The 24,437-nt window shown below is 46.0% G+C and overlaps 1 protein-coding gene across 1 annotated transcript; it reads left to right on the plus strand.

The window, feature by feature from the left end:
- The first annotated feature begins 324 nt into the window (after positions 1–324).
- Positions 325–23,774, plus strand: LOC117010369 (trifunctional purine biosynthetic protein adenosine-3-like). The gene is made up of 22 exons (XM_033084783.2): positions 325–506; positions 3,028–3,175; positions 3,886–3,981; positions 4,413–4,587; positions 6,166–6,277; positions 6,678–6,737; positions 7,536–7,661; positions 9,225–9,312; positions 10,028–10,113; positions 10,543–10,711; positions 12,845–13,076; positions 13,176–13,270; positions 13,938–14,044; positions 15,947–16,145; positions 16,879–17,130; positions 17,759–17,908; positions 18,865–19,071; positions 19,772–19,909; positions 20,733–20,863; positions 22,243–22,384; positions 22,999–23,114; positions 23,520–23,774. Exons 2-22 carry the CDS (start codon positions 3,031–3,033, stop codon positions 23,772–23,774), a joined length of 3,081 nt encoding a protein of 1,026 aa, XP_032940674.2. The 5' UTR covers positions 325–506; positions 3,028–3,030.
- The last annotated feature ends 663 nt before the right edge of the window (positions 23,775–24,437 follow it).

A 24,437-nucleotide genomic window follows, 5' to 3' on the forward strand; every position in this document is an offset into this window, starting at 1 on the left:
GAATTAAATTTAAAAGTTGAGAAAGACAAGAACAACAAGTGACAAAACTGTGTACTGATTTTATTGGATATTTTTTTATTTCCGTCTCTGAGATCCTTCCCCTGGCAAGGGTTATCAATTTGCTCTTGCATGGGATCTGAGTGAGAAGCTCAGCTTTGTGACACGTTGTAGTTTTGGTTTTTTTTCTCTAGGGCTGAATCCTATTCCCGTGGTCAGTCAGGGTGTTGGGAGGAGCTGGTTTTGTCTTTAACGAGGGAGATGGAGAGGAGGAGGGTCCACGGAGCTGAGGGTGTGGGGACAACCTGCGGGGATGATGCTGGGGGTTATCTGCTGAGGGTGGAGGATCAAGGGGACAGGCTATCTGCAGGTCTGGCTGCCTCTTCCACTCTGTTATCCTTGGCTTTATGAGACTAGAAATCATTTGGATCTGAAGCAGGAATTGGAGGAAGATCCTTCAAGAGGACTCCTTAGCCTTTTTGTGTGGGCAAACAGCATCATCTGACAGGGTAAGGGAACAGAATTCCACTGAGACATCCCTCTCCACAGCCTTTTTTCCAGCACCAGGAGTCCTTGCATCTCTCTTTTCCTCCAGCATGCTCTGTCCCTCTCTCCAGCCTTCCCTCCTGGACCAACTCACCCAATTCCCTCTCTTCCAGCACGCTTTATCTTGGCTTTGTGAAAAACATCCTTATTGATCTCACTGGGATGTGGAATGGCAAAGTGAATTTTTACCCAAAGGGCTGGAGGCACTGCTTGCTTTCACTCTCTTCCCAGTTCAGAACTTTAATTCATTCTGCTTTAGAAAACTTGATGGAATTGTGAGATTATTGGTGAGGGAGTGGGCTGTGGGGTGTGGAATTGCTTTTAAAATCACTTTCTTTTTTATTGTTAACTGTTGTACCACAGTGGAGCCTGGCAGAGAATGTTGGTGCAATGTTGGAGCAGTGGTAACTCATCTTCACATTCACAGCCACTTCCAGCCATTATTTCTCAGGCAGTGACAAAAGGAAGGACAAAGCCTGTCCTCTGGATTGTTACCCAACATGAAGGCTAAGAAAAGTCTTTTGCAAGGAAATCCATCCCTGGTAGAGCATTAAGCACGTGCTCTGTGTTTATACACCTAGAACAAAACAGCCAAAATTTAAAATCAAATAACCCCCAAAATTCTGCAGTTCCCAGGGCCAGGCTGTGAGAATTCCTGCCCTCGAATTTGGGCAATTCAAGAACGATGAAATATGAGAGTTAAATGGGATTTTGTAGTGAGTTAAGGCTGTGCAATCCTGTCTCAGGAGCTCCAAGCACAATTCTTGGTGTATCACAGTTCTGGGAACATCTTGCCTGGAATTTTCTCTCTCAGTGTCACCATTTAGCTCCTGATCTCCTTTGGAATCTGCACAATGAATTAAACCCAGGGGTTGTGATTCCAGGGGAGAAGGCAGCAGGACCTGCTGGTGTCCATGGCACCTTTAATTTATGATTTCTCTGCTGGGTAAGGACTGGTTTCTCCATTAGCACCTCCCTTAAAGGTCACCTTCTGGGGTGCATTTTTCTCTCTGACATTTGTCCACACACAGCACATAGGGAGAAATTAAGTTTGCAGATGTGACCTATGATAACATTTCTGAGACAGATCAAAACTAATCTGCCACGAAATATTGCTGGAAATGTCAGTGTGCCAGCGAGATGAACAGTTGTTTTTATTGAATGTGCTGCTCTGCTGAAGTGTCCTCCTGGCAATTGTCAGTGGATAAAGGCTGTCCTGAAATCTGCCTTTGCCATTTACTGCTGAGAATATTTGCACTCTTAAAAGCTTCTAGACCGACCACAGCATTCAGAATGAAATATATTTACTTAATATGAACAGGAGCTGAACAATTTATTTTTGTATATTTATTTATTATATATTTATTCATTATATATTTATTCTTTATATATTTATTCATTATATATTTATTCATTATATATTTATCCATTATATAGTTATTAATTGCTTTGTTCTGTCTTGTATATTTGATTCTCATTTGTTTATTTCATATATATTTATTTATATTTGTTTAGAGATAAAGACATATATAACATATAAAATATATAAAAATATTTTTTTAGAACATTTGTATGACACTTTTAGTCCTGCCCTGTGTAGTTATGCAAAGGACCTGACGACACCTACTCAAGGCATGATTATTTCATGTCTGTGGGTGCTTTAGAGATGAAATCTTGACTCTGCTGGAACAAGTGGGGACAATTCCCAGGGGATTTGCTGTCTGTATTTAAAGCAGATGTGACTGATGTGTCCATCCAGTGGCACTGCTGGCACTGCCACCGTGTCCCATAACCTATAGGCACCTTTCTGACACCAGCTGGGTTAACATCACCTAAAACCTGTAGCAGTGAGATGGAATTCCTCTGGTCTTGCTTATTTTGTGAGGTCAGTTGTAACCCTGGAAATTGGAATTTGGGATTTTCTGTGCACTGACCCCCAGGAGAACTCTGCATTGGAGCTGAGGCTGTGGAGAAGCTTCCAGAATGGAATGATAGAGCTGGGATTGTGGGTGTGTGGTTTGGATAGAAGTGTGTGATAGAACAGGGGGGAAACTCAGAGTTTAAGGGTTTAGAATATAATGATATATATAGAAAACAAGATGGAGGGTTTAGGGAGGAGGTTTTGTCTTCTTCACCTTCTTCTTCACCTTCCTCTTCACCTTCTTCTTCCTGGGTCTGGGCAACATTTTGTAATTGGACAGAAAATCTGCATTGGGCCATGGGTGTTTGGTTATTGGGTTAAAAGTAAAAACAATTTAGGGTCATTTCTTAATTGGACAGCTGGTCCTTGTAGAGAGAGATACATCTCCATTTTTAGTCTGTTAGCTTGAGGTGCTGTAGAACTCACTGTAAGACAGATAAGAATTAATAAACATCTGAGTCCAAACAAGAAATGCCATCTCTCAAGTTTTTAATCCCAACTCTGGCAAAAGGAAGATACATCCCAGTGGTCAGTGGTGCTGACAGGGCTGCTGTGCTCCCCAGGCCATGGCTGAGCGGGTGCTGGTGATCGGCAGCGGGGGCAGGGAGCACGCCCTGGCCTGGAAGTTGGCCCAGTCCCCACAGGTCCAACACGTCTTTGTGGCTCCAGGGAATGCAGGGACAGCTGACAATGGGAAAATCTCCAATTCAGGTAAAAAAGTTGGGAATGAAATCCCAATCCAAGCAACTGCAGCAACTGAGACAAAGCAACCGGGGAGGTACCGGTCGCTCGAATTTTGCTGGTGCCACAAATGGTTGAAGGCACAGAATTCTTTTTTATTCTGTGTTTTGTTTCTGAATGTCCTCCTAAAACACCCTGCTGTATTTTTTTTTTGTCTTGCTGCTTAAGATAGTGAGGCTTATAGGAGACTGTGTTCCCACACCTCATCTCTTCCACTTGTGTGCTTGAATTCAGTGACCAATTCCAGTGAAACTTAGCCCAGAAACAGAGGGCTCAAAGCTCTTAATTCTGAGTAAAAACCTCTGTGTCTGCCCAGGCTGCTCAGAGGAATTTAGCTGCATCATCCAATGCTTTGAGTAAATCTTTTCTCAGCTATTGAAATGTTTTTCCAAGTTGTTGTTGTGATAAGCAGCTTTTAAAAATTTATCTTGGTTACACATGGCAAATAAAATAGAATTAACCAGTTAGCAGATGTGTATTAAAAACAGTAGTGCAAATTGGAGTTGGTCCCAGTTCCTTTTGGACCCTGCTATTATTACATTGATATTTCACTTTGCCCTTTGTGGGCTGATGATTTAATGGTTTTAATCACACTTTTAGGAGAATGGAAAAAATCTGTTCTCATCTCCTGTCTCTTCTTTAGGTTTTCCAGTCACCAGTTAATTATTTTTCCTTTTCAGCTGTATTAGTGAGCAATCACACTATTGTTACCCAGTTCTGCAAAGATCATAACATTGGGCTTGTGTTAGTTGGCCCAGAAGCTCTTTTGGAAGCAGGTAAGTTAATAAGTAAGGTAGATTTTAAGTAATTAAGTGAGTTAATAAGTAAGTTAGAAGTTATTTTCTTCTAACTTGACAGAAAAAATGTAGAAATGATATTATAATATTATAATATAGTAAGTGAACATGCTAGAATCATATCAAATAATATAATTAGGTTGACAGAAAAAGTCAGCACCTTGAATTCTGCTTTCAGTGGGGGGTAACAGAGTGCTTAGTAAAGTACAAAACTGAACAGCCTTAAAACAACAGGCTGAGAAAGGTCAGTGCATATTCAGAACCTCATTTTGAGGGGGAATGAATCATCTGAGACAAAGGAAAGTGTAACAAAGGGATGACGTGTCCCCAAGGGGCACGATGTCCCCAAGGAGCTCCATGTACCCAAGGAGCCCCCTTGGTGCTTGTGCTGCTTCTGTTCCTGTGCCCAGGCATTGTGGATGACCTGAGGGCAGCAGGAGTTCGGTGCTTTGGGCCCTGTGCCAGGGCAGCCCAGCTGGCATCCAACAGCAGCTCCAGCAAAGCCTTCCTGGAGCGGCACGGCATGGCCACGGCGCGCTGGAGAGCCTTCAGCAGCCCCCAGGAGGCCTGCAGGTTCATCAGCAGGTACAGTGAACTCCCCTGGGCAGGTTCATCACCAGGTACAGTGAACTCCCCTGGGCAGGTTCATCAGCAGGTACAATGAACTCACCTGGGCAGGTTCATCAGCAGGTACAGTGAACTCCCCTGGGCAGGTTCATCACCAGGTACAGTGAACTCCCCTGAGCAGGTTCATCACCAGGTACAATGAACTCCCCTGCCACTCACCTGGGCAGGTTCATCACCAGGTACAGTGAACTCCCCTGGGCAGGTTCATCACCAGGTACAGTGAACTCCCCTGGGCAGGTTCATCACCAGGTACAGTGAGCTCCCCTGGCACTCACCTGGGCAGCTTCACTGGGAACTCCTCAGCTCTTCTTCTCCAGCTGGTGCTGAATTGATGAGCTCTGGAATTAGAGGCAGGTGATGAAGGTGCTGTGGAGCTGCTGGAGCCAGGCTGGGAGAGCTGGAGGTGCTCACCTGGGCAGGAGAAGCTCCAGGGAGAGCTCAGAGCCCTGCCAGGGCCTGAAGGGGCTCCAGGAGAGCTGAGAGGGACTGGGGACAAGGGAGGGAGGGACAGCACACAGGGAATGGCTCCCAGTGGGGTTTGATGGGATCTTGGGAATCAGGAATTGTTCCCTGGGAGGGGCTGGGATGGAATTGCCAGAGCAGCTGTGGCTGCCCCTGGATCCCTGGAATGTTCAGTTCCAGGTTGGACACTGTCCCTGCCATGGCTGGGGTGGCACTGGATGGGATTTGGGATCCCTCCCATCCCAACCCTTTTGTGATTCCATGATTCTGTGAACTGCAGCAAGCTGATTTTTCTATTCTCAGATCCCAGCTCTTCTTCTTTTCCATCTGCTCATTCAGAAAGCTCCATAAGCCTTTTGTAAGACAAAAAATTGTGATGGAGAAAAATATTTCAATGAATCTTTCTGTTAGTTAAAGGCTAAGAATCATTTCTACCCAGCAAAACACTCTCTGAGGATGATTTGGGAGGTCCTGGTCAAATATCCATAACTAAAGGAGAACAGTTTAATTTCTTTGCCTCTGTTCCCAGACTCCTTGTCCTTGCTGGCAGGTGCTCCATGTGGGATAAACTCATGGAACCTGTGGTGGTTTTATGAACAAAACCAACCTTTTCAGTGGTTTTGCTCTGTAAGAACAGCCAGTTTGTGTTGCTGCCACTCAGAGATGAGGCCAACACCTCAGTCAGTGCAGGGCTCCAAAGGGAAATCTGTCCTGGGGTGAGATGGGGAGCCTGGTGGGAGCCTGTGTGCTGAGGTTTAACCTGATGGAAATCACAGTGTGGGAAGGAGAGTGAGGGGTTCTTTCAGGAAACAGGAAATTCGTGTGCAGAATCAGCCCTTCAAAAATCATTTATTTGCTTGTTCACAAGCCAGAGGGTGACTGGATAAATTTAAAATACATTAATGAACAGGGTGATGCTTTGTTCTTTTATAATTTCTAGATTTAGTTTGTGTTGCAGAGTAAGTGGGCAAATCCTGGAGATGAAGTGGGGCTGGGGGAGGCATTCAGGAGAGAAGTTTGCTGGATTCCCTGGATGCAGTAGGGATTTCTGAGCCCACTCTGCTTCCCTTACAGCACAGACTTCCCTGCACGGGTGGTGAGGGCACGGGGCCCCGCAGCCAGGAAAGAAGTGACCATTGCAGCCAGCAAGGAGGAGGCATGCAGAGCTGTCCAGGAGGTTATGCAGGTGCACAAATCCTGAATTCATCTCCAACTCTGGGTGTTCCCTACTCTGGGAGTTTGTAATTCCAGCTAGGAGTCTGTAATTCATTTTTAGGATAAACTTCTTAATTCAACTCAAGAGTTTCTGTGTCTCCTCAGATTCCTCCTGCATGCCCCAGGCAGGGCTGGGAGCTTTTGAGACTGAACTTCTGTTCCAGCCCCTCCAAATTGTAATTTTTCCTTGTCTCCCAGTCCTGATAATGAGTATTTCAGTGCTCCTTATGTCCAAATGAAATTCAATTGGCTTTCCCCACTGGCACTTCTTATATACATTGGGTTTTTTTCATTAAACAAAATGAAGAGAGGATTCAGGCAGTGGATTCATGTCTGCTCACTGGGGATTTCTTTTGTTCTGTCTTTTACAGGACAGAATGTTTGGAGAGATGGTTGTTGTTGAAGAACTGCTTCAAGGGGAGGAACTTTCTGTATGTGATTGATGGTGTGATGTTGTGCTTTTACTTTTTGACATTAATACTGTGCTACTGCACAAACACCCAAGTTTATTGATTCAAATTTCAAATTTCATAACTTGCACTTTGAGAAATGTGTATCTATTGCATACATTTAACATGCAATCTAAACCCTGTGTCATGTTAACCAATACATGTTGTCAGTGGATTTTCCTTCTACATCAACAATGACATTGCATTTCTGGGGGTTATTTTAGGGTGAAAATGGGGTGGTTTTTTCCCCTAAAGTGACCCAAAACTGTTTTTATGGGCTTTGCCTTGGTAATTCTTGTTCCATCCATAACTTTGTGCTAATATTGAGTGCCTCTTTTAGGATATTCACATCCCAGAGCACAGGCATCATGTCCATGTGGCTCAAAACCTGATTTATAAAAGGGAATTGTAATGAGAGCCACCTTTCTCTGTTTAAATTGCCAAGAGAAATGAAACAATTAATCCTTCAGGTCAACGGGCTTGTAGCAGAATAAATGCAACCTGTGGGATTCTGAGAAATTCTTTACTCGGAGAGTGGGCAGGGGCTGGAATTCCCAGAGCAGCTCCTGGATCCCTGGAATGTTCAGTTCCAGGTTGGACACTGGGGACAGTGGGAGGTGTCCCCATGGCAGGGGTGGCACTGGGGGGGTTTAATGTCCTTTTTGGGTTTGTGCAATTTGTGCATTTTCCAGCAGAGCTGTGCCCAGCAGTGCAGGGCAGGCTGCAGCTGTGACTGTTGTCACCTCACTGGCACCCCTGTGCCCGTCTCTGCCCCCGCAGTGCTCCTGTGTCACCGACGGTGTCACCGTGGCCTCCGTGCCCCCAGCTCAGCCCCACAAGCGGCTGCAGGAGGGGGAGCAGGGTCCCCCCACGGCAGGGATGGGAGCGTACTGCCCGGTGCCCCAGGTACTGCCCGGTGCCCCAGGTACTGCCCGGTGCCCCAGGTACTGCCCTGCGCCCCAGGTACTGCCCCGTGCCCCAGGTACTGCCCCGTGCCCCAGGTACTGCCCTGTGCCCCAGGTACTGCTCAAAAATAAATATCTAATAATAGAAAAACAAAATAAAATTAAAAAACAAAACAAAAAAAAACCCCTAACCAAACTAAAAAAGCATTTTTCTATAAATAGAAATAATAAATAAATAGAATATAATAAATATATAAGCATTTATTTTTTAATAATAAATTTTAATAATAAAGAAATATAATAAATAAATAGAATAGAATAAATATATAAATATATAATGTATAATAATAAATTTTATAAATAAATAGAATAGAATAAATATATACATATTTAATGTATAATAATAAATTTTAATAATAAAGAAATATAATAAATGAATATAATATAATAAATATATAAATATTAAATTTATAATAATAAATTTTAATAATAAAGAAATATAATAAATAAATATACTATAATAAATGTATAAATAATGTATAATAATAAATTTTAATAATAAAGAAATATAATAAATAAATATACTATAATAAATGTATAAATATTTAATTTATAATAAGTTTTATAAATAAATATAATAAATAAATAGAATATAATGAATATATAAATATTTTATTTATAATAATAAGTTTTATGAATAAATATAATAAATAAATAGAATAATAAATAGAAAGGCTTTAATATAGATATACAAAATATAATCAAACATTCATAAGTTTCTATATGTGCCCAACTCCCCCATAACCACTCCTGGGGAGGGATTTATTAATACTATTACAAACAAGCATTGCATTTAAAGAAAATAAAATTAGTGTAAGAGTAAATAATCAAAAATACATGAAAGTGTTAAGTTTAATAGTTACAATAATTAAAACTAAAGAAAAAACTAATTAAAAAATAATAAGCCAAGTATTTCCTAAAGTATAAACCTCTAATAGACCAAAAAAACAAAAAAATACACCACTTATATTAATATAACTAAAAAAAACCCAACAAAACCAAAGTCAAACAATACCCCTTAAAAAAAATTTAAAATTAACCAAATAATTTAAAACTTCCTACAATTAAAATTGTTAAAAAAAGTATCAATCTAATTTCAACACTCCCATACTACCTATTCAAAAACCTAATAATTCATATAAAATAATACAAAATCTACAAACTATTAATTAAATAACTAAAAATCTTTACCCTGTAATAACTGACTCATATACTCTAACATACTTAACACCCAAACTAATCTAGTTTACCTTCTTTTAATAATTTTATTTAATTAATTATTTTAATTATTTAATTTTAATCAATTTTAATTTTTAAAAATGCCTTTTTTTACCTCCCTCTCCACAAAACCAACCAAAAAAATGTTTACCTTTAAATAACAAAGCCCTCAGAGTGGGCACCAAACAGAGCTCACTTAAACACAATTGCCTCAGAGTTTTAAAAAAAAGCAATTTAAAAAGTGCAGATGCCAGCACTGCCTCAGTGCCTTTCCTTTCACTGGCAGCTTCCAGAAGCTCTTCTGGAGCACATCAGGGGTGCAATCCTGCAGCACCTCGTGGACAGCTTGAGACAGGAGGGAGCAGCCTATGTAGGTGAGTGAAAACCTGGGTGAGCCCTGGCCAGGTCACCCCCATGGGCAGGGGCTGCTTCTGAACTCCAGCTGGTATTTGTTATTCACATTTAGCACAGTATTTGTTTAAAAACCAACAGCAGCAGCTCGTTTTTCATGCTGTGTTTAGCCTCACTCATTTGGTTCACAGCTCTTTGTTTGGGAGAGAATTTTGGCCTTTTCTCCTTAAAGCACCATGATTTTATTACATATTTTTAAATAAAACAGATTTTTTTTTTTGCAGTTCAGGGCAGCACATATACTTCAGTGCTCACTCCTACTTAGAATAACCATTTTATCCAGATCTTGTCCTTTGGAAAAGGCAGGTGGTGCCCACAGGTGTCACTTGTTGGCACTGAAGAGATCTCAGAATGTAAAGAGCTGGGCTCCCACCCACATCTGCACTTTCTGCTTCTGGGGGGCTTTTTTACAATGCCTGAGTGAGAATGGAGTGGGAGCTGAGTGAGAATGGGAATGGAGCTGGGTCCATTTGCTTTCTGGGGTTCCAGATGTGGTGCCCTGTTCCTCAGCTGGCTGCTTGTCACTTCTGCAAAAATTCTCAGATATCCACAGAGCTCTTGCTCCTAACACCTTCTGATTTGCAGAAATGATTCCCACACTCCAAAAATGCTCTGTTTCATTTAAAGCAAGAAGGAAATATTTGAGTTCATTTGCTGGGCTGTGCTTTTTGTGTCCAGGTGTGCTGCAAGCAGGTTTGATGCTGACCAAAGAGGGGGTGAAGATCTTAAACTTTAAATGCCAGTTTGGGGATCCCCAGTGTCAGGTGAGTGGAACACTGGAAAATTAAAGATGCTCCATTCTTTACCTCTTACTGTTGCAGTTTATTTCTAGGGAAAGATCTGGATGTGAACACCTTAAACAATGTTTGAGGTAACTTGAAATTTTGGCTCATCAGCTCCTGTGAATTATTAGTTAAAGGCTTGAAGTTAAAACAGACTTTGTTTTTTCTGGATAGAAGCAGAATGGGCAGGGCCTAAATTCATGTTCCTTCTACATAAGCTCACACCTTGTGTTTCTAAATTTATGAGTGGCACCAAAACATGCTGCAAATTAAATGCTCACCCAGATTTTCCAAATCTACTGGCTTGGCACAAACAGGTTTTATTCCATCCATTGAATTTTCCCTAAGATGAATTTCAGCGAGCCAGCAAAATAAAAATTAAACTTCCATCACTCTGAAAACTTTCTACAGGTGATTCTCCCTCTGCTTAAAAATGACTTTTATGAAGTGATTCAAGCAGCCATCGATGGCAAACTCTGCAGCTGCATGCCAGCCTGGTCAGAGAACAGAACTGCTGTGTGCGTGGTCATGGCCAGCCCAGGATACCCAGGGGACTCTGACAGAGGCACGGAGGTCACAGGTAACTCTGGGAGCTTGTTCATCATTTAATTCCTTCCTCACAGGGCTCTGGGATGTTCTGTATTCATAGAGGTGTTCAATATTAACTTGGGTATTAGGCATAGGTATTCAGTATTCATATAGATATTAGATATAGAAATTCTGTATACATATATTAGATAGAGATGGTCAATATTAATTTGGCTATTAGATACAGACATAGATATTCAATGTTCATTTGGCTATTAGATATAGATATTCTATATTCATATAGATATTACATATAGATATTCAATATTCATATAGATATTACATATACATATTCTTTATACATATATTATATATAGATATTCAATATAGATTTACTATATACATGTATTAGATATAGATGTTCAATATGCATATAGATACTAGATATAGGTATTAAATATTTATATGCATTTTTGAGATGGATGTTGAATATTTGCATAGGTATACAATATCTATCTATGTTAGATATAGATATTAAATATTCATATGGATATTTGATAATCTTCATATAGATATTAGAAATAGATATTCAATATCCATATAGATATTGAATATTCATACAGACACTCAATATTCATTTAGATATCAATACAATTTGGATATTGATACAGATATTAAATATTCACACAGGCACTCAATATTCATTTAGATATCAATACCATTTGGATATTGATACAGATATTAAATATTCACACAGGCACTCAATATTCATTTAGATATCAATACCATTTGGATATTGAATATATTCATAATTCATACAGGTATTCAATATTCATTTAGATATCAATACAATTTGGATATTGATACAAATATTAAATATTTATACAGGCACTCAATATTCATTTAGATATCAATACCATTTTTATATTGGATATATTCATAATTCATACAGGTATTCAATATTCATTTCCTCTCTCCCAGTACCCCTGGTTCAGGATCTCATGAAGATATTTGCAGTGTTTAAAAACAGAGGGAGCTGCTGCAGAACAATTTCCTTCCCACTCAGCTCCTGCCAGTCCCACCCCAGCCCCTCAGCTCCCAAATTTTGGCAGCTCCCTGGGGACCCTCCATTGCCTGGGGACAAGGTTGTGCTCAGGTTTCTGACCCCCTACTTGTTAATCACAAAAAAGAGTCAAATCAATGGAATTCAAACTTTTAATTCTGGAGTATTCCTTAAAACAGGATGCAAAGGGGTTGAGTTTCCACTGCAGCAGGGCCAGGAGGAAGAATCCCTTGAGCCTGTAGCAAGGAGAAAACTCTGCTTGGTTCTCATTTTCCCAGGTGGTGGCAGCAGTTCCTCCTCTTCCCTTATCCTTCCCTCAAAATAGGAATCAAAAAAACCTCCAAACCTTGAACAGTTTTGCTTCCCTGTGTCAGGAAAATTCGGCCACAAACACCAGAGGGTCATGTCCAAAAGGACACAGAGAATCCTTGTTGCTTTATTCCAATAAAGGGAGAGGCCATGGGGCATCCCCTGGGCTCTCTCAGATTTTTGGAGGCCTCACCTCCCTTTTTATCCCAATTTCCCATCTGCATTTCCCTCTCTCTGTCCCCATTGCTGAGGTACTTGAGAGGCACAGACTTCCCAAACACTGACACCTGAGATTCCCCTCTAATGTACAACCCTCCCTTTGCATTTTTAATTCTTATGGAATTCATGGTTTTACCCCATTGCTTCTTTCAATATCCAATTTCATTTCTCAGCAAACCTACAGTTTGTTTGTAAAGGCAAATATCTTTTCAATTCATCAATCAGTGGAACCCATCCCATTGTTTCTTTTCTCTCAGTGCTGGTTTTATCCACCAGCAGACCCACAGCTTGTTTGGAAACAAATCCCTCATTGCTCTCACCATGCACCTGGCTGAGTAGGGAAGGGGATGGAAAGAGGGAGGTTCAAGTGAGATTGGGAAAGAAAATTTCCCTGTCAGAGTGGTGAGGGTTGGGATGAGCTGCCCAGGGAGGTTTGCAGTCACTGTCTGTGGCAGTGCTCAGGAGCAGGCTGGATGGTGGGGACAGGGTTTGGTGGCACTGGGGGATCCTGGAGGGCTCTTCCCACCTTGATTCTGAGATTGTCAACAGAGAACACAATTCAGAATCCTCAGAGATTCCTTTTTCTTTCTGCAGGGCTTCTGCAAGCCGAGGCCTTGGGGCTGCAGGTGTTCCACGGGGGCACAGCACTGAAGGATGGCAGGGTGGTGACAAGTGGTGGCAGAGTCCTGTCTGTCACTGCTGTCAGGCAGGACCTGATGGAAGCCCTGGCAGAAGCCAACAGGGGTGTGGCCACCATCCACTTCCAGGGGGCCACCTTCAGGAGGGACATCGGGCACCGGGGGCTGTGGCTGCTGCGGCAGCCCCTGTACGTGAGCACATCTGGGAGCCCAGATGTTCTTCCTGCCCCTCACATCTGGGCCAAACCTGCAGAAGGAGTCCCCAGCACCTCCTTCCCTCCCCACAGAGCCCTGGTGTACAAGGACAGACACGTGGGAGCTGGAACCAGGGAGGTTTTGAGCCACCTGCCACAAACATCAGCTGTGAGAGGCACCAGGGCAGGTAGGGCTGGGAAGAATCTGGGAATTCCCTCAGAATATTGGTTTTTTATTCCTTGAAGAGTGGGCAGGGCACTCATGGCATTAAAACTGAGCTTGGGAAACTGGACTGGGATCAGCACAAAGAAAGAAAATTCATTTCTTTCTTGTCACTCCTCTTAATGATTAATTAACAATTGCCTGCCTTGCCATGGAGGTGATTGTGCTTCTTAGAGGTGCAGAATGGAGAGGAATGTAATGGAAATAAATAAATAAAACAAGAAATAGTAATAAAAACCGTGGAGAAAAGGAGGCTCGGGGGGACCTTGTGGCTCTGCCAGGAGGGGCAGGGAGGGGGGGTCGGGCTCTGCTCCAGGAACAGGGACAGGAGGAGAGGGAACGGCCTCAGGCTGGGTCAGGGCAGGCTCAGGGGGGACAGCAGCAGCAATTTCCCCATGGAAAGGGAGCTCAGGGATTGGCACTGCCCAGGGAGGTTTGCAGTGCCCATCCCTGCAGGTGGCACCTGGAGGTGGCACTCAGGGTGACAAGGTGGCCATGGGGACAGCTGGGAATGGATGACCTGGGAGGGATTTTCCAGCCCTGGGGATTTGGGATAATTTGCAGTTCTTGGTGAGAGTTTGGGTGTTTTTAATTCCCATAAATCCCATCTGTGCTGTGTTTGTACCCTGCAGGAGGGCACTCAGGAGGAGGCTTTGCTGCTTTCTTTGACCTGAAGGCATCTGGTTACCATGACCCCATCCTGGTGTCCCAGACCAAGGGCCTTGGACCCAAACTGCAGGTAATAACTGGCAGCACAAAGCTGATGTTCCCTGCCAGGGCTGTCTCAGTCCCACCACCTGCACCCTCCTGAGCTCTGCAAACACTCCTGAGCCCACTGCAGAGGGCACCTGAACTTTGCAAATGGTTATTGGTGCAAGGCCTGGCCATATTTAATTGAGGATGGGGATATTTTGTGGTGAAGTGACAATAACCCAACATTTAGCTGAAAACTTGAGGCACTAAAGCCCAGAATTTCTGCTATAAACTAGAGGGTCCATTGGCCTTGAGGAGGAGCACAAGGAGTTGTTGAAATGAGAACTGGCAGATTCAGCCTAATTAATTGTGTTTGGAGAAGAGGCATCTCTATCAGGGCACTGGGGAAAGGAAAGATGGAGGAAATAAACATTAAAGAAACCAAGAAATAAAGATTTTTAATTAGCCAAGAACATACAGGAGAAGCTGAGTTGGGAATATTTATGTAGTGAATTGAATAAATGGATCCAGGGATATATTTATGTATTGAATCAGGATAAGTTGACCTGGGGATTTATTTTTATAATAAATCAGAAGGTTTTCAGCCATCAGGAGAGTGGAGATCTGAAGCTCCTTTCACTGCCAAGCACAGCAATGTCCCTTGTTTCAAATGGTTTCTGCCTTTAATGCCAGGATAACAAACAGCAGGAGACTGAGCAGAATCATCCTGAAGGTCTTGTGCACTCTCCCATCCTCAGACACCTGTGAGCATGAAAAGGTGATTGGTGCTGGCTCCTGTGAGTCTTTGTTCCAACTGCCTGGCACAGAGACATTCCCAACAGGCTGTTCCCAAGGTTCTTCCTTGGCCAGGGCAAGGCTGGCCTGGATTGTTCCTGGAGCAGGGGAGGGAGGTGCTGGCATGCAGCAAAGCTGTGGGATGGCTGTTTCCATAGCACTCCTAAAGCCAGCAGCCAGGGAAATCAGTCAGGAATCCAAGCCCAGGCTGTGTTTGGGTGCTGCTCCCTCCCCATTTGGAATCCAGTGGTGTTTATCCACATTTTCCCCTTGCCTATCCCTCTGTCCTGGGCTTTTCTGCACAGGTGGAACTCCTTGAAAATGTATCCACTGATGATCTTTTGCACCCTGAATAATTCTCTGATGCTGTAATTCTGTGATCCCTGTGTAACCTCTGTCCCATGGCAGCCCTGTGAGCTGGGCAGGTATCCCTGAGAGCTGGAAATGTCAGCACAGCACGGGAGCCACAACACCTGGGAAATGCAGGCATGGGAGGGATCCAAAACCCAAACTGCAACTCCCTGAGGGAGCTGTCTGTGCTTTATCAAAGATTTTCAGTGCCTGAAGGGGCTCCAGGAGAGCTGGGAGGGACTGGGGACAAGGGAGGGAGGGACAGCACACAGGGAATGGCTCCCAGTGGGGTTTGATGGGATCTTGGGAATTAGGAATTGTTCCCTGGCAGGGTGGGCAGGGCTGGGTGGGATCTTGGGCAGGAATTGTTCCCTGGCAGGGTGGGCAGGGCTGGCACAGGGTGCCCAGAGCAGCTGTGGCTGCCCTTGGATCCCTGGAATGTTCAGTTCCAGGTTGAGGTCCCTCCAAACCCAAATAACTCCATGATTCTGTGGTAATATTCCAAAAAGCAAACAAAAAAAAAAAATCTCAAAATTACAGTTTCTAGGTAGCTATGGCTGGAATTCAAACTAATATTTTTTTTTTTCTTTTTTGTCTGCAAGAAAATGAGCTGATTTCTCTTGATTTCAAACTAGATCATGTCCCCCATTATGTCCTGTAGTGATTCCACCAGGTTCTGTGACTCCACCAGGTTCTGTCCTCCATGCATGTCCTGCAGTGATTCAGAGAAAAGGAGGTTTCTGCTGATTTCACTGATAATAATTGAGTTGTGCCTGTTTCTCCTTCCCCCCATGTTTTGCAGGTTGCCCAGGTGTGTAAAAGACACGACACCATCGGGCAGGACCTGGTGGCCCTGTGTGTCAATGAGCTCCTGGCCCAGGGGGCTGAGCCCCTCTTCTTCCTCACTCATTTGGCCTGTGGCAAACTCGATGCTGAAGTGCTGGAAACAATCAGGGAAGGAATAGCTGAGGCTTGCAGGAGTGCAGGGTGTGCTTTCCTGGGTAGGGACCCTCCTCTCCTCTGAGATTTGAAGGGTTTGAGGTTGAATTTATGGATTTGGGAATATGGCCCTGGAATTGTTGGTTTCTGTTTGGTGGAAAAAAAACAGTTGAGAATTTATGTTTAAATTCTTCCTTGTGTGTAAAATGGGTGAGCACAGAAAGATGGGGTTTAGTATTTGTGCACTTGGATCCTTGTTCTTCCTTCTTTATCCCTGAACAAAGGAGAACAGAACTGGAAGGCTCACATTCTTCAGTGTTAATGTTTCCATGCCCTCTCCCATGCTCAGGGATGTGCCACGTGAGTACCAGAAATAATCATGACAAAAACATTTCTTCTTTCATGAAGCTTTGTTTGCTTGGAGTCTGGAGGTGAAGTAACAAACCAAGAAGGATTTTAAAAACATATCTGTGTGGCCCTGGATGTGCTGCTGACTTAAAATGGTGCTACAGTAATGGCTTTGAGCTGAGGGAGGGCAGGGCTGGATGGGATATTGGGAATTAGGAATTGTTCCCTGGGAAGGGCTGGGATGGAATTGCCAGAGCTGCTTCTGGATCCCTGGAATGTTCAGTTCCAGGTTGGACACTGGGGCTGGAGCACCTGGGGCAGTGGGAGGTGTCCCTGCCATGGTGGGGTGGGATGGGTGGGATTTGGGATCCCTCCCAACCCAACCTGGGATTGTTGAGTCTGACACGAACACGAGCAGGCGGTGCTGACCCCTCTGTCCCCTTGCAGGTGAGGAGGTGACAGAAGTGGCAGCCCCGTGTCCCCCTGGGCACTGTGAGCTGGCTGGGTTCGTGGTGGGTGCCATGGAGAGGGGGCAGAGGCTGCTGGGGCTGCAGAGAGCCCAGGAGGGCGATGTGCTGCTGGGGCTGGGCTCGGCCGCCGTCCCCGGCCGCAGCTTCGGCGTCGTGCGCAGGATCCTCCTGACGTCCTCCCTGCACTGCTCCTCACCAGCCCCAGGCAGCTGTGGGGACACCACTCTGGGTGTGCTGCTTCTTCTTCTTGTTCCCTTGGTGGTGGCAGGGCCAGGCTGTTCCCATCCCACTCCTTGGGGCTGGGCTGGGTGTTCACTGCTCTGCGAGTGTGGGCAGCGCTTCTGCCTCCTTCCCAAGGCCTTCTGCAGGGACTGGGAGAGAACTGGCTCAGGGAAGCATTCCCAAAAACACCCCACAGACTTTGAAATAATTCATTGAATTCAGCCTGGAGAATGGCTCTGTGAGAGCTCAGAGCCCTTCCAGTACCCAAAGGGGCTCCAGGAGAGCTGGAGAGGGACTGGGGACAGGCATGGAGGGACAGGACAAGGGGGATGAGCACAAACTGAAAGAGAGGAAATTCAGGCTGGATATGGGGAAGGAATTGATCCCTGGGAGGGTGGGGAGGGGCTGGGAGGAATTCCCAGAGCAGCTGTGGCTGCCCCTGGATCCCTGGAATGTTCAGTTCCAGGTTGGACACTGGGGCTGGAGCACTGTGACAGTGGGAGGTGTCCCTGCCATGGTGGGGTGGGATGGGTGGGATTTGAGCTCCCTCCCAGCCCAAACCATTCTGTGAATTTTTAACTCTAAACCTCTCATGAGGTTTTAAACAGGACTGAGCTGGTGCTGTTTGTTTGCAGGAGATGTTCTGCTGACCCCAGGGAAAACGTTCAGCCCAGCTCTGCTGCCCATCCTTCGCTCAGGGCACGTGAAGGGCTTTGCCCCCACGGCCGAGGGGCTCCTGGGGGGCATCTCCAGGCTCCTGCCCGAGCACCTCAGCGCTGTCCTGGGTAAGGGAAGTACCTGAGGTGTTCCTGGGGGACAAAACTCAGGCACAGCACGGCCCTGGCCTTCCAGCTTCAGCTGTGGACTCCTCAGAAATGTCCCTGCAGAGGGGAGCAGCCCCAAGTGGATTCTTTCCAAAACCATTCCCATTCCAAGTCAGGAGCCCCACTCTTTGTTGGAGAAGGGAAATTCCAGAGCAGATTAAGGGCAGCACAGCTCTAGGACAAAAGGTGTTGGAGAAGTTTGTGTGTCCCTCAGGACACCTTTCCAGACAAAACATTTTGACCAAATACAGAGGTTTGGTGGGAGAATAAATTTGCACTATTTGCTCCACACACACACATTTAATGCACTTTTTGGTAGCTTCCCCACAACATCTGACATCTGTGAGGAAAGCAGAACTTTTTCTGATAAGGGCAAAATTGGGCAAAGATTTCAGAAGTTTGAAATAGTAAAGAGAATCATGTTCATGTGAGTCTAAAAATGCAGTGGGGAGGGGGAGAGAAAGGTGTCTGTGTGTTGGGTTGTATTTCTCTAGAATGAAAAGAAAGAATTTTCCAAGGCCAGGTTGGACACTGGGGCTTGGAGCACCCTGGGATAGTGGGAGGTGTCCCTGCCATGGCAGAGGATGGATTGAGATGGGCTTTAAGGTCCCCTCAGGTGGACAGCAGCAGGAATTTCCCCATGGAAAGGGAGCTCAGGGATTGGCACTGCCCAGGGAGGTTTGCAGTGCCCATCCCTGCAGGTGGCACCTGGAGGTGGCACTCAGGGTGACAAGGTGGCCATGGGGACAGCTGGGACTGCCTGGAGGGATTTTCCAACCTTAATGATTCCAGGATTCTGTGGAAGCAAGAATTGGTCTCTACCAGCTCTTGTGGCACATCACTGTCACTGCAGACAGAAAATAATAAATAATAACAAACACTTGTGCTGCCCACACACAAATTTCAATCTTTTTCAGATGCTCTCAGCTGGAAGATCCCTGAAATCTTTTGCTGGCTGTACAAGGAGGGGAACCTCTCTGCAGAGGAGATGGCTCAGACCTTCCCCTGTGGAATTGGGGCTGTCTTGGTGGTGCAGAAGGAGCTGGCCCAGCACGTTCTCCAGGACATCCAGAGGCAGCAGGAGGCCTGGCTGATTGGGAAGGTGGTTGCCCCTTGTCACACAGGTGAGCAGGAGTTCTTGTGGGACTGAAGGGACTCCCAGAGTTTGTGTGGTTCACACCTTTTTCCTGTTGTTTCACTAAGCTGGAGGGTACTGGACAGCTCCACATCTACATCTCAGTATTAAATAAATGAGAAATGAGTTCTTGTTTCAGAGTGGCAGCACTTGGAAAACCTCTTCCCCTCCCTGAGCTTCAGTGCTGATTGTTCCAAAAATCAGTGGATATTTTACCACACTGATGGTGATCAAATTCCCTCCTTCCACCCCTTCCAGCTCACACAGATCTGTGTCAGGGTTGAGGACAGGCTGTGTACAGCCATATGTGGTGATGGTCAGTGAGAATCCTGTCACTGATTGACATCCAGCAGGGCATGAACCAAAATCCCTCTGCAAACCCGAGTTTGGGCAGCCCAAATGTCACCTCAGCTCCATCAGCATCATTTTTAGTGTCCTTTTTCAGCATGAGAGGTAGAAAAGATGGGACTAAAGCTTGAGAAGGTCATGGCTGGGCCTTTGTGAACAACTCTGTCAGCAGGTAACACCAGAGACCAGCACAGCCCTGAATCTCTTTGGAGCTCTACCTGTGCCAGCCCAGATTCATTGCTGACACAATTTCTTCTTGTTGAACCATTATTCATGAACTCCACAAAGTCAGTTTAGAAGGAAAGGTAAAATCTAACGCTTTCCTCCTGTGTTTGGAGCAGGTTCTCACGTTGAGGTGGAGAATCTTGCAGAGGCCCTGCAGCTGAGCAGTCCCCAGCAGCTGAGCAGCAGCAGGGCTGAGACCCAGCCCCAGCCTGGGAAGAGGAAGGTGAAGGTGGCTGTCCTTGTCTCTGGAGCAGGTGAGCTGCCCCTTGTCCTGGCACACACAATGTCCTAGCACAGGGAGGCTGGTTCAGCTGTGCCCATCTGGCTTTTTACTCACTGCAGTCTCCAGACCCTTCAAAACCCAAGTCTAGGAGTTGTGCTACACTGCTTAAAAATGGAGCTTTAGCAGTGCCCCCACCCCCAGTCCTGTGTGTGCACACACAGATCTTTGTCCTCACAAAGCTGGGAGCCCCTCCCAGGGCTGTGGCTGCTCACCTGTGCTGGGGTTATTTGTTTTTTCAGGGTCAGGATTAAATGAGATGGTATTTTTTGTTTGGACTTAGGTGTTGATTAGTTTTTATTTGTATTACAGTTTCACCAACTGTGAGTTTTACAGTACTTTAAGTTAAATTAAAAATTGAGTCTTTTATTTTTTGACAAGGCTTTTTAAGGGTAAACTGTCTAATTATGAAATGCTATTATTTTTACTTTTATTTTTTACTTTTACTTAATTATTAAATGATTTTTACTTTTTACTTAATAACTAACCATGCGTGGCTCACAATGTGGACTTTTTTACTTAATTACACAATATTACCCAAACTCATTTAGCTTTTGTTTTAAATTTTCATCTTGCTTTATGTATATTACTATATTTTAAAACCTTAAACTCTAAGCTTTTCAGCATGTGATACTACACACTTCTATTCAAACTGCACACCCAGTTCTATCATTCCATTCTGGAATCTCCCCCACGGTCTCAGGTTAAATGCAGTGGTTTTTGGGGGCTCAGTGCCTGAAATTCTCAGTGCCCAGGGTTCCAACACTGTGTCCCCACCTGTGCTCTGTCCCCTGGAGGCACGGCCCTGCCTGGGCTGATCGGCTCAGCCCGGGAGCCGGGCAGCTGTGCCCAGCTGGTTCTGGTCATCTCCAACAGACCGGGCGTGGAGGAGCTGCGGAGCGCGGCCCGCGCGGGAATCCCCACCCGGGTAAGGACACGGCCCCTGCTCCCTCTGCTCCCAAACTGCTGAAATGCTGGCTGAGAACTGAGCTCTCACTTCAGTGGGAAGCTTTCCTCTCTGATCTGTGGATGGACACAGAGCTGGGAGCCCTCACTGGGCTCTGGGAGATTTTCCCAGCTGGGCAGCGAGTGCTGCATCCCAGGGAAGGGATTGAAATGGGTGAGTCGGGTCTGAGATTGCTGCCCATGAGCCTCAAACTTCAGGTTCTGCAGAGCACAGAAATGTGTTGTCTCCTGGGCTTATCCCTCCTTAGAATCACAGAATCCCACAAGGTTTGGGTTGGGAGGGACCTCAGAGCCCACCATGGCATGGCAGGGACACCTTCCACTGTCCCAGGTGCTCCAACCTGGAACTGAACATTCCAGGGATCCAGGGGCAGCCACAGCTGCTCTGGCAATTCCATCCCAGCCCCTTCTCATCCTGCCAGGGAACAATTCCTAATTCCCAAGATCCCATCAAACCCTACAGAAGCCATTCCCTGTGTGCTGTCCCTCCCTCCCTTGTCCCCAGTCCCTCTCAGCTCTCCCTGGAACTTCTCCTGCCCAGGATGAAAACCTGTCTCTCACATTGTCCCAGTTTCTTTCAGTGACACCACACAAGATTTTTTTCCTGCCTCTGGGCCACAGAGCAGCTGTTTGGAACAGGAATTTGTTCTGGTTTGTTCCCTAAAAACCCCTGGCCAGGACCATCAGCATTGTCTGAGAGCATTCCATGCCTTGGGATGTCAAACACAGGAACTCCCCCTTCTGACAAGAAGTGGGTTTGAGCAGCTGCTGTTACAGCTGTGCACAGATGGAAAGAAACTGCCAGAGGCTGTCCCTGCATGGAAAGGTTCAGCACTTTCCTCAGCTCCTGGGTTGGATTCATGTGACATTTTTCTGACTCATCTCTTTAAAAAAAAAAAGTTTTATTAAAATTCATTCACATTTTTACAGGCAAGAGCAGATTTGTGAGCCCCTTGTTGAAGGTCCTCAGGAGAGTCAGGAATCAGCACTCAGCTGGGGGCTGAAAATGGGAGGTGGGGTAGAAATAAAGGAAATAAAGAAATAAAGGATTTCCTCCTCCCTTACCCAGAGGGTATGGTGACTTCATCACCTGCTTGGACAACTCATTCCAGTGCCTGACCACTCGTAAAAGGGAGAAATTGTTTCTAATCTCCAATCTGAACCTCCCCTGGTGCAATTTAGGGCCATTTCCTCTCACCCTTTCACTTGGGACATGGCAGAAAAGACTGACCCCACCTCACTGCACCCTCCTTTTAAATCATGGAGTGTCCTGGGATTAATCCAGCTTCAATCCCACCCAGCTGTTTCCTTGATGTGGCTTTTGCTGTTTCACTGCTGCAGGTGATTGATCACAAATTGTACGGGAGCCGCTCGGAATTCGACAGCACCATCGACAGAGTCCTGGAGGAATTCTCTGTGGAGCTGATCTGTCTGTCAGGATTCATGAGAGTTTTGTCCAGCCCTTTTCTCAGAAAGTGGAAAGGTAAGAAATTAAATGCGAAAGAGAAATTAAAGCAGGGGTGGTTGACTCGCTGTCAGAATTTCTTGTCCTTTGATTAGGGGGCTATGCTGGGATTCTGCTTCCATTCCCTCTGGCAGTGGGACTGCCTTGGGATTCTGGCTGAGGATTGCCAGAGGAACCCTCCTGCTGCCTCAGCAGTGACAGAAGGGGAAAAATGAGGGCATGAGGTGGATCTGTGCCTTCCCCAGGGAAGGAGTTTGATGCCATCCTTTGCCAGGGATGGGATCCTGCTGAACTCAGCCCCTGCAGTTCCTACTCAGAGAAAAATGGGAGAGATTTATCCATTCCCAGGAGGGATTTCTCTCTCCTGTGGTGCCCTGACACAGCTCCATGTGTGCCCCAAGTGAGTGAGGGGTGAGCAGGGAGTTAATCAAGGGTGAGCAGTGAGTTAGTGCAAGCTCCTGAGCCTTGCTCAGGAGTTACTCACTGGCAGCCTGGCCAGGTTCCTTTGGGAATGTTGCTGCACCTGTGCTCCTGGAATTCCCTCAGATCAGAGCAGTGCTGAAATTAAGTGAAAGAAATTAAGTTCAAATTATCAGGTTTTTTTCTCTTTTTTAAACTTTTTTTTTCCCCAGGGAAAATTTTGAATGCTTCTCCATCACTTTTTCCACACATCAAGGATGGAAATGCCCAGCAAGAGCCCCTGGAAAGTGGATTCAAAGTGGAAGGGTGCACTGTGCATTTTGTCCTGGTGAGTGGCCTCAGAACTGGGAACTCAGGGAAATTTGGAAGTTAGGGATTTGCTTCTTTTCTTTTCCTTCTGGGGGCAGAAACAGGCAGAGGTAACAGGAATGTGCGAGAACCTTGGGATTGTTAGCAGTAAAAACCAGGATGATTTGGGGTTGCTCGAAGTCCTGTCTTCCTCCCTTGCATTTTGGGGTGGGTTTTTCCCATTTCTCCCGCTCCCAGAACGTGCCAGCCCAAATCTCCTCCCTGAGGTGCCTGAGCTGTCCCTCACGGAGCTGTCCCCTTTGGGGGGTGTCCCTGGAACCTCCAGACCCTTCCCCAGAACCTTCCTCAGCCCCTTCCCCAGCCCTGTGCTCCATACCCACCCCAGCCCTTCCCCGGCCGCCCCTCAGGCGCTCCGTGCCCGCAGGAGGAGCCGAGCGCCGGGGCCGCGATCCGCCGGGAGCCGCTGCCGGGGGACTCGGAGGCCGCGCTGGAGCAGCGGCTGCAGGAGGCCGAGCTCAGGGCGTTCCCCCCGGCCCTGCAGCTGGTGGCCAGCGGGGCCGTGTGGCTCGGAGCCCACGGCAGGACCTGCTGGAGGAGGCAGCGGCAGGAGCAGGAGGAGGGGAGCGGAGAGGCCGCGGCGGCGCCTCAGGAGCCTGAGGGGCTCCGGGCAGAGCCGTGAGGGGGCTCCGGGCAGGGCCCTGAGGGAGCTCCGGGCGGGGCCGTGAGGGGGCTCCGGGCAGAGCCGTGAGGGGCTCCGGGCACGGCCCTGAGGGAGCTCCGGGCAGAGCCGTGAGGGGGCTCCGGGCAGGGCCGTGAGGGGGCTCCAGCAGGACCGTGAGGGGGCTCCGGGCACGGCCCTGAGGGGGCTCCGCTGATCTCCCTATGAAAAACAAGGCTCACTCTTTAAATTTTACCAGTTTCATAAGGGATAAAAGCGACAACGTCCAGCTAGGGGTGCTTGGCAAGCTGCCGAAAGCACAGCATTAGCTTAAAACAATTTTCTTATCTACTTCTTCATTGCATTGGTAAAATGCATATTCATTAAACGTTCCTGTGAGTTTACAGGTTTTGGGAATTCTTTTGCTTGGTTTTAACCTTTGACTTGTCTCCATGTCATCCTGTAGATGAAATCGATGTATTTTATTTCTTCTTGAGGCTCTGTTCTGTTTGTTTGACACTTCCTGATAACTGGAGAGTCAGTAGTAATTTATCCTCTTGGTGTCCTGATGTTATCATTTAGATAGGATATTCTACAAGTACATTAAATCACCATTATCTATTTCACAGAACTATCTGAGTCATTCTTACCATTGTCAATTACAAAGCATTAACTACTGTTAAT

Source organism: Catharus ustulatus, chromosome 2, assembly GCF_009819885.2.
Source record: "Catharus ustulatus isolate bCatUst1 chromosome 2, bCatUst1.pri.v2, whole genome shotgun sequence".
NCBI lineage: Eukaryota > Metazoa > Chordata > Aves > Passeriformes > Turdidae > Catharus > Catharus ustulatus.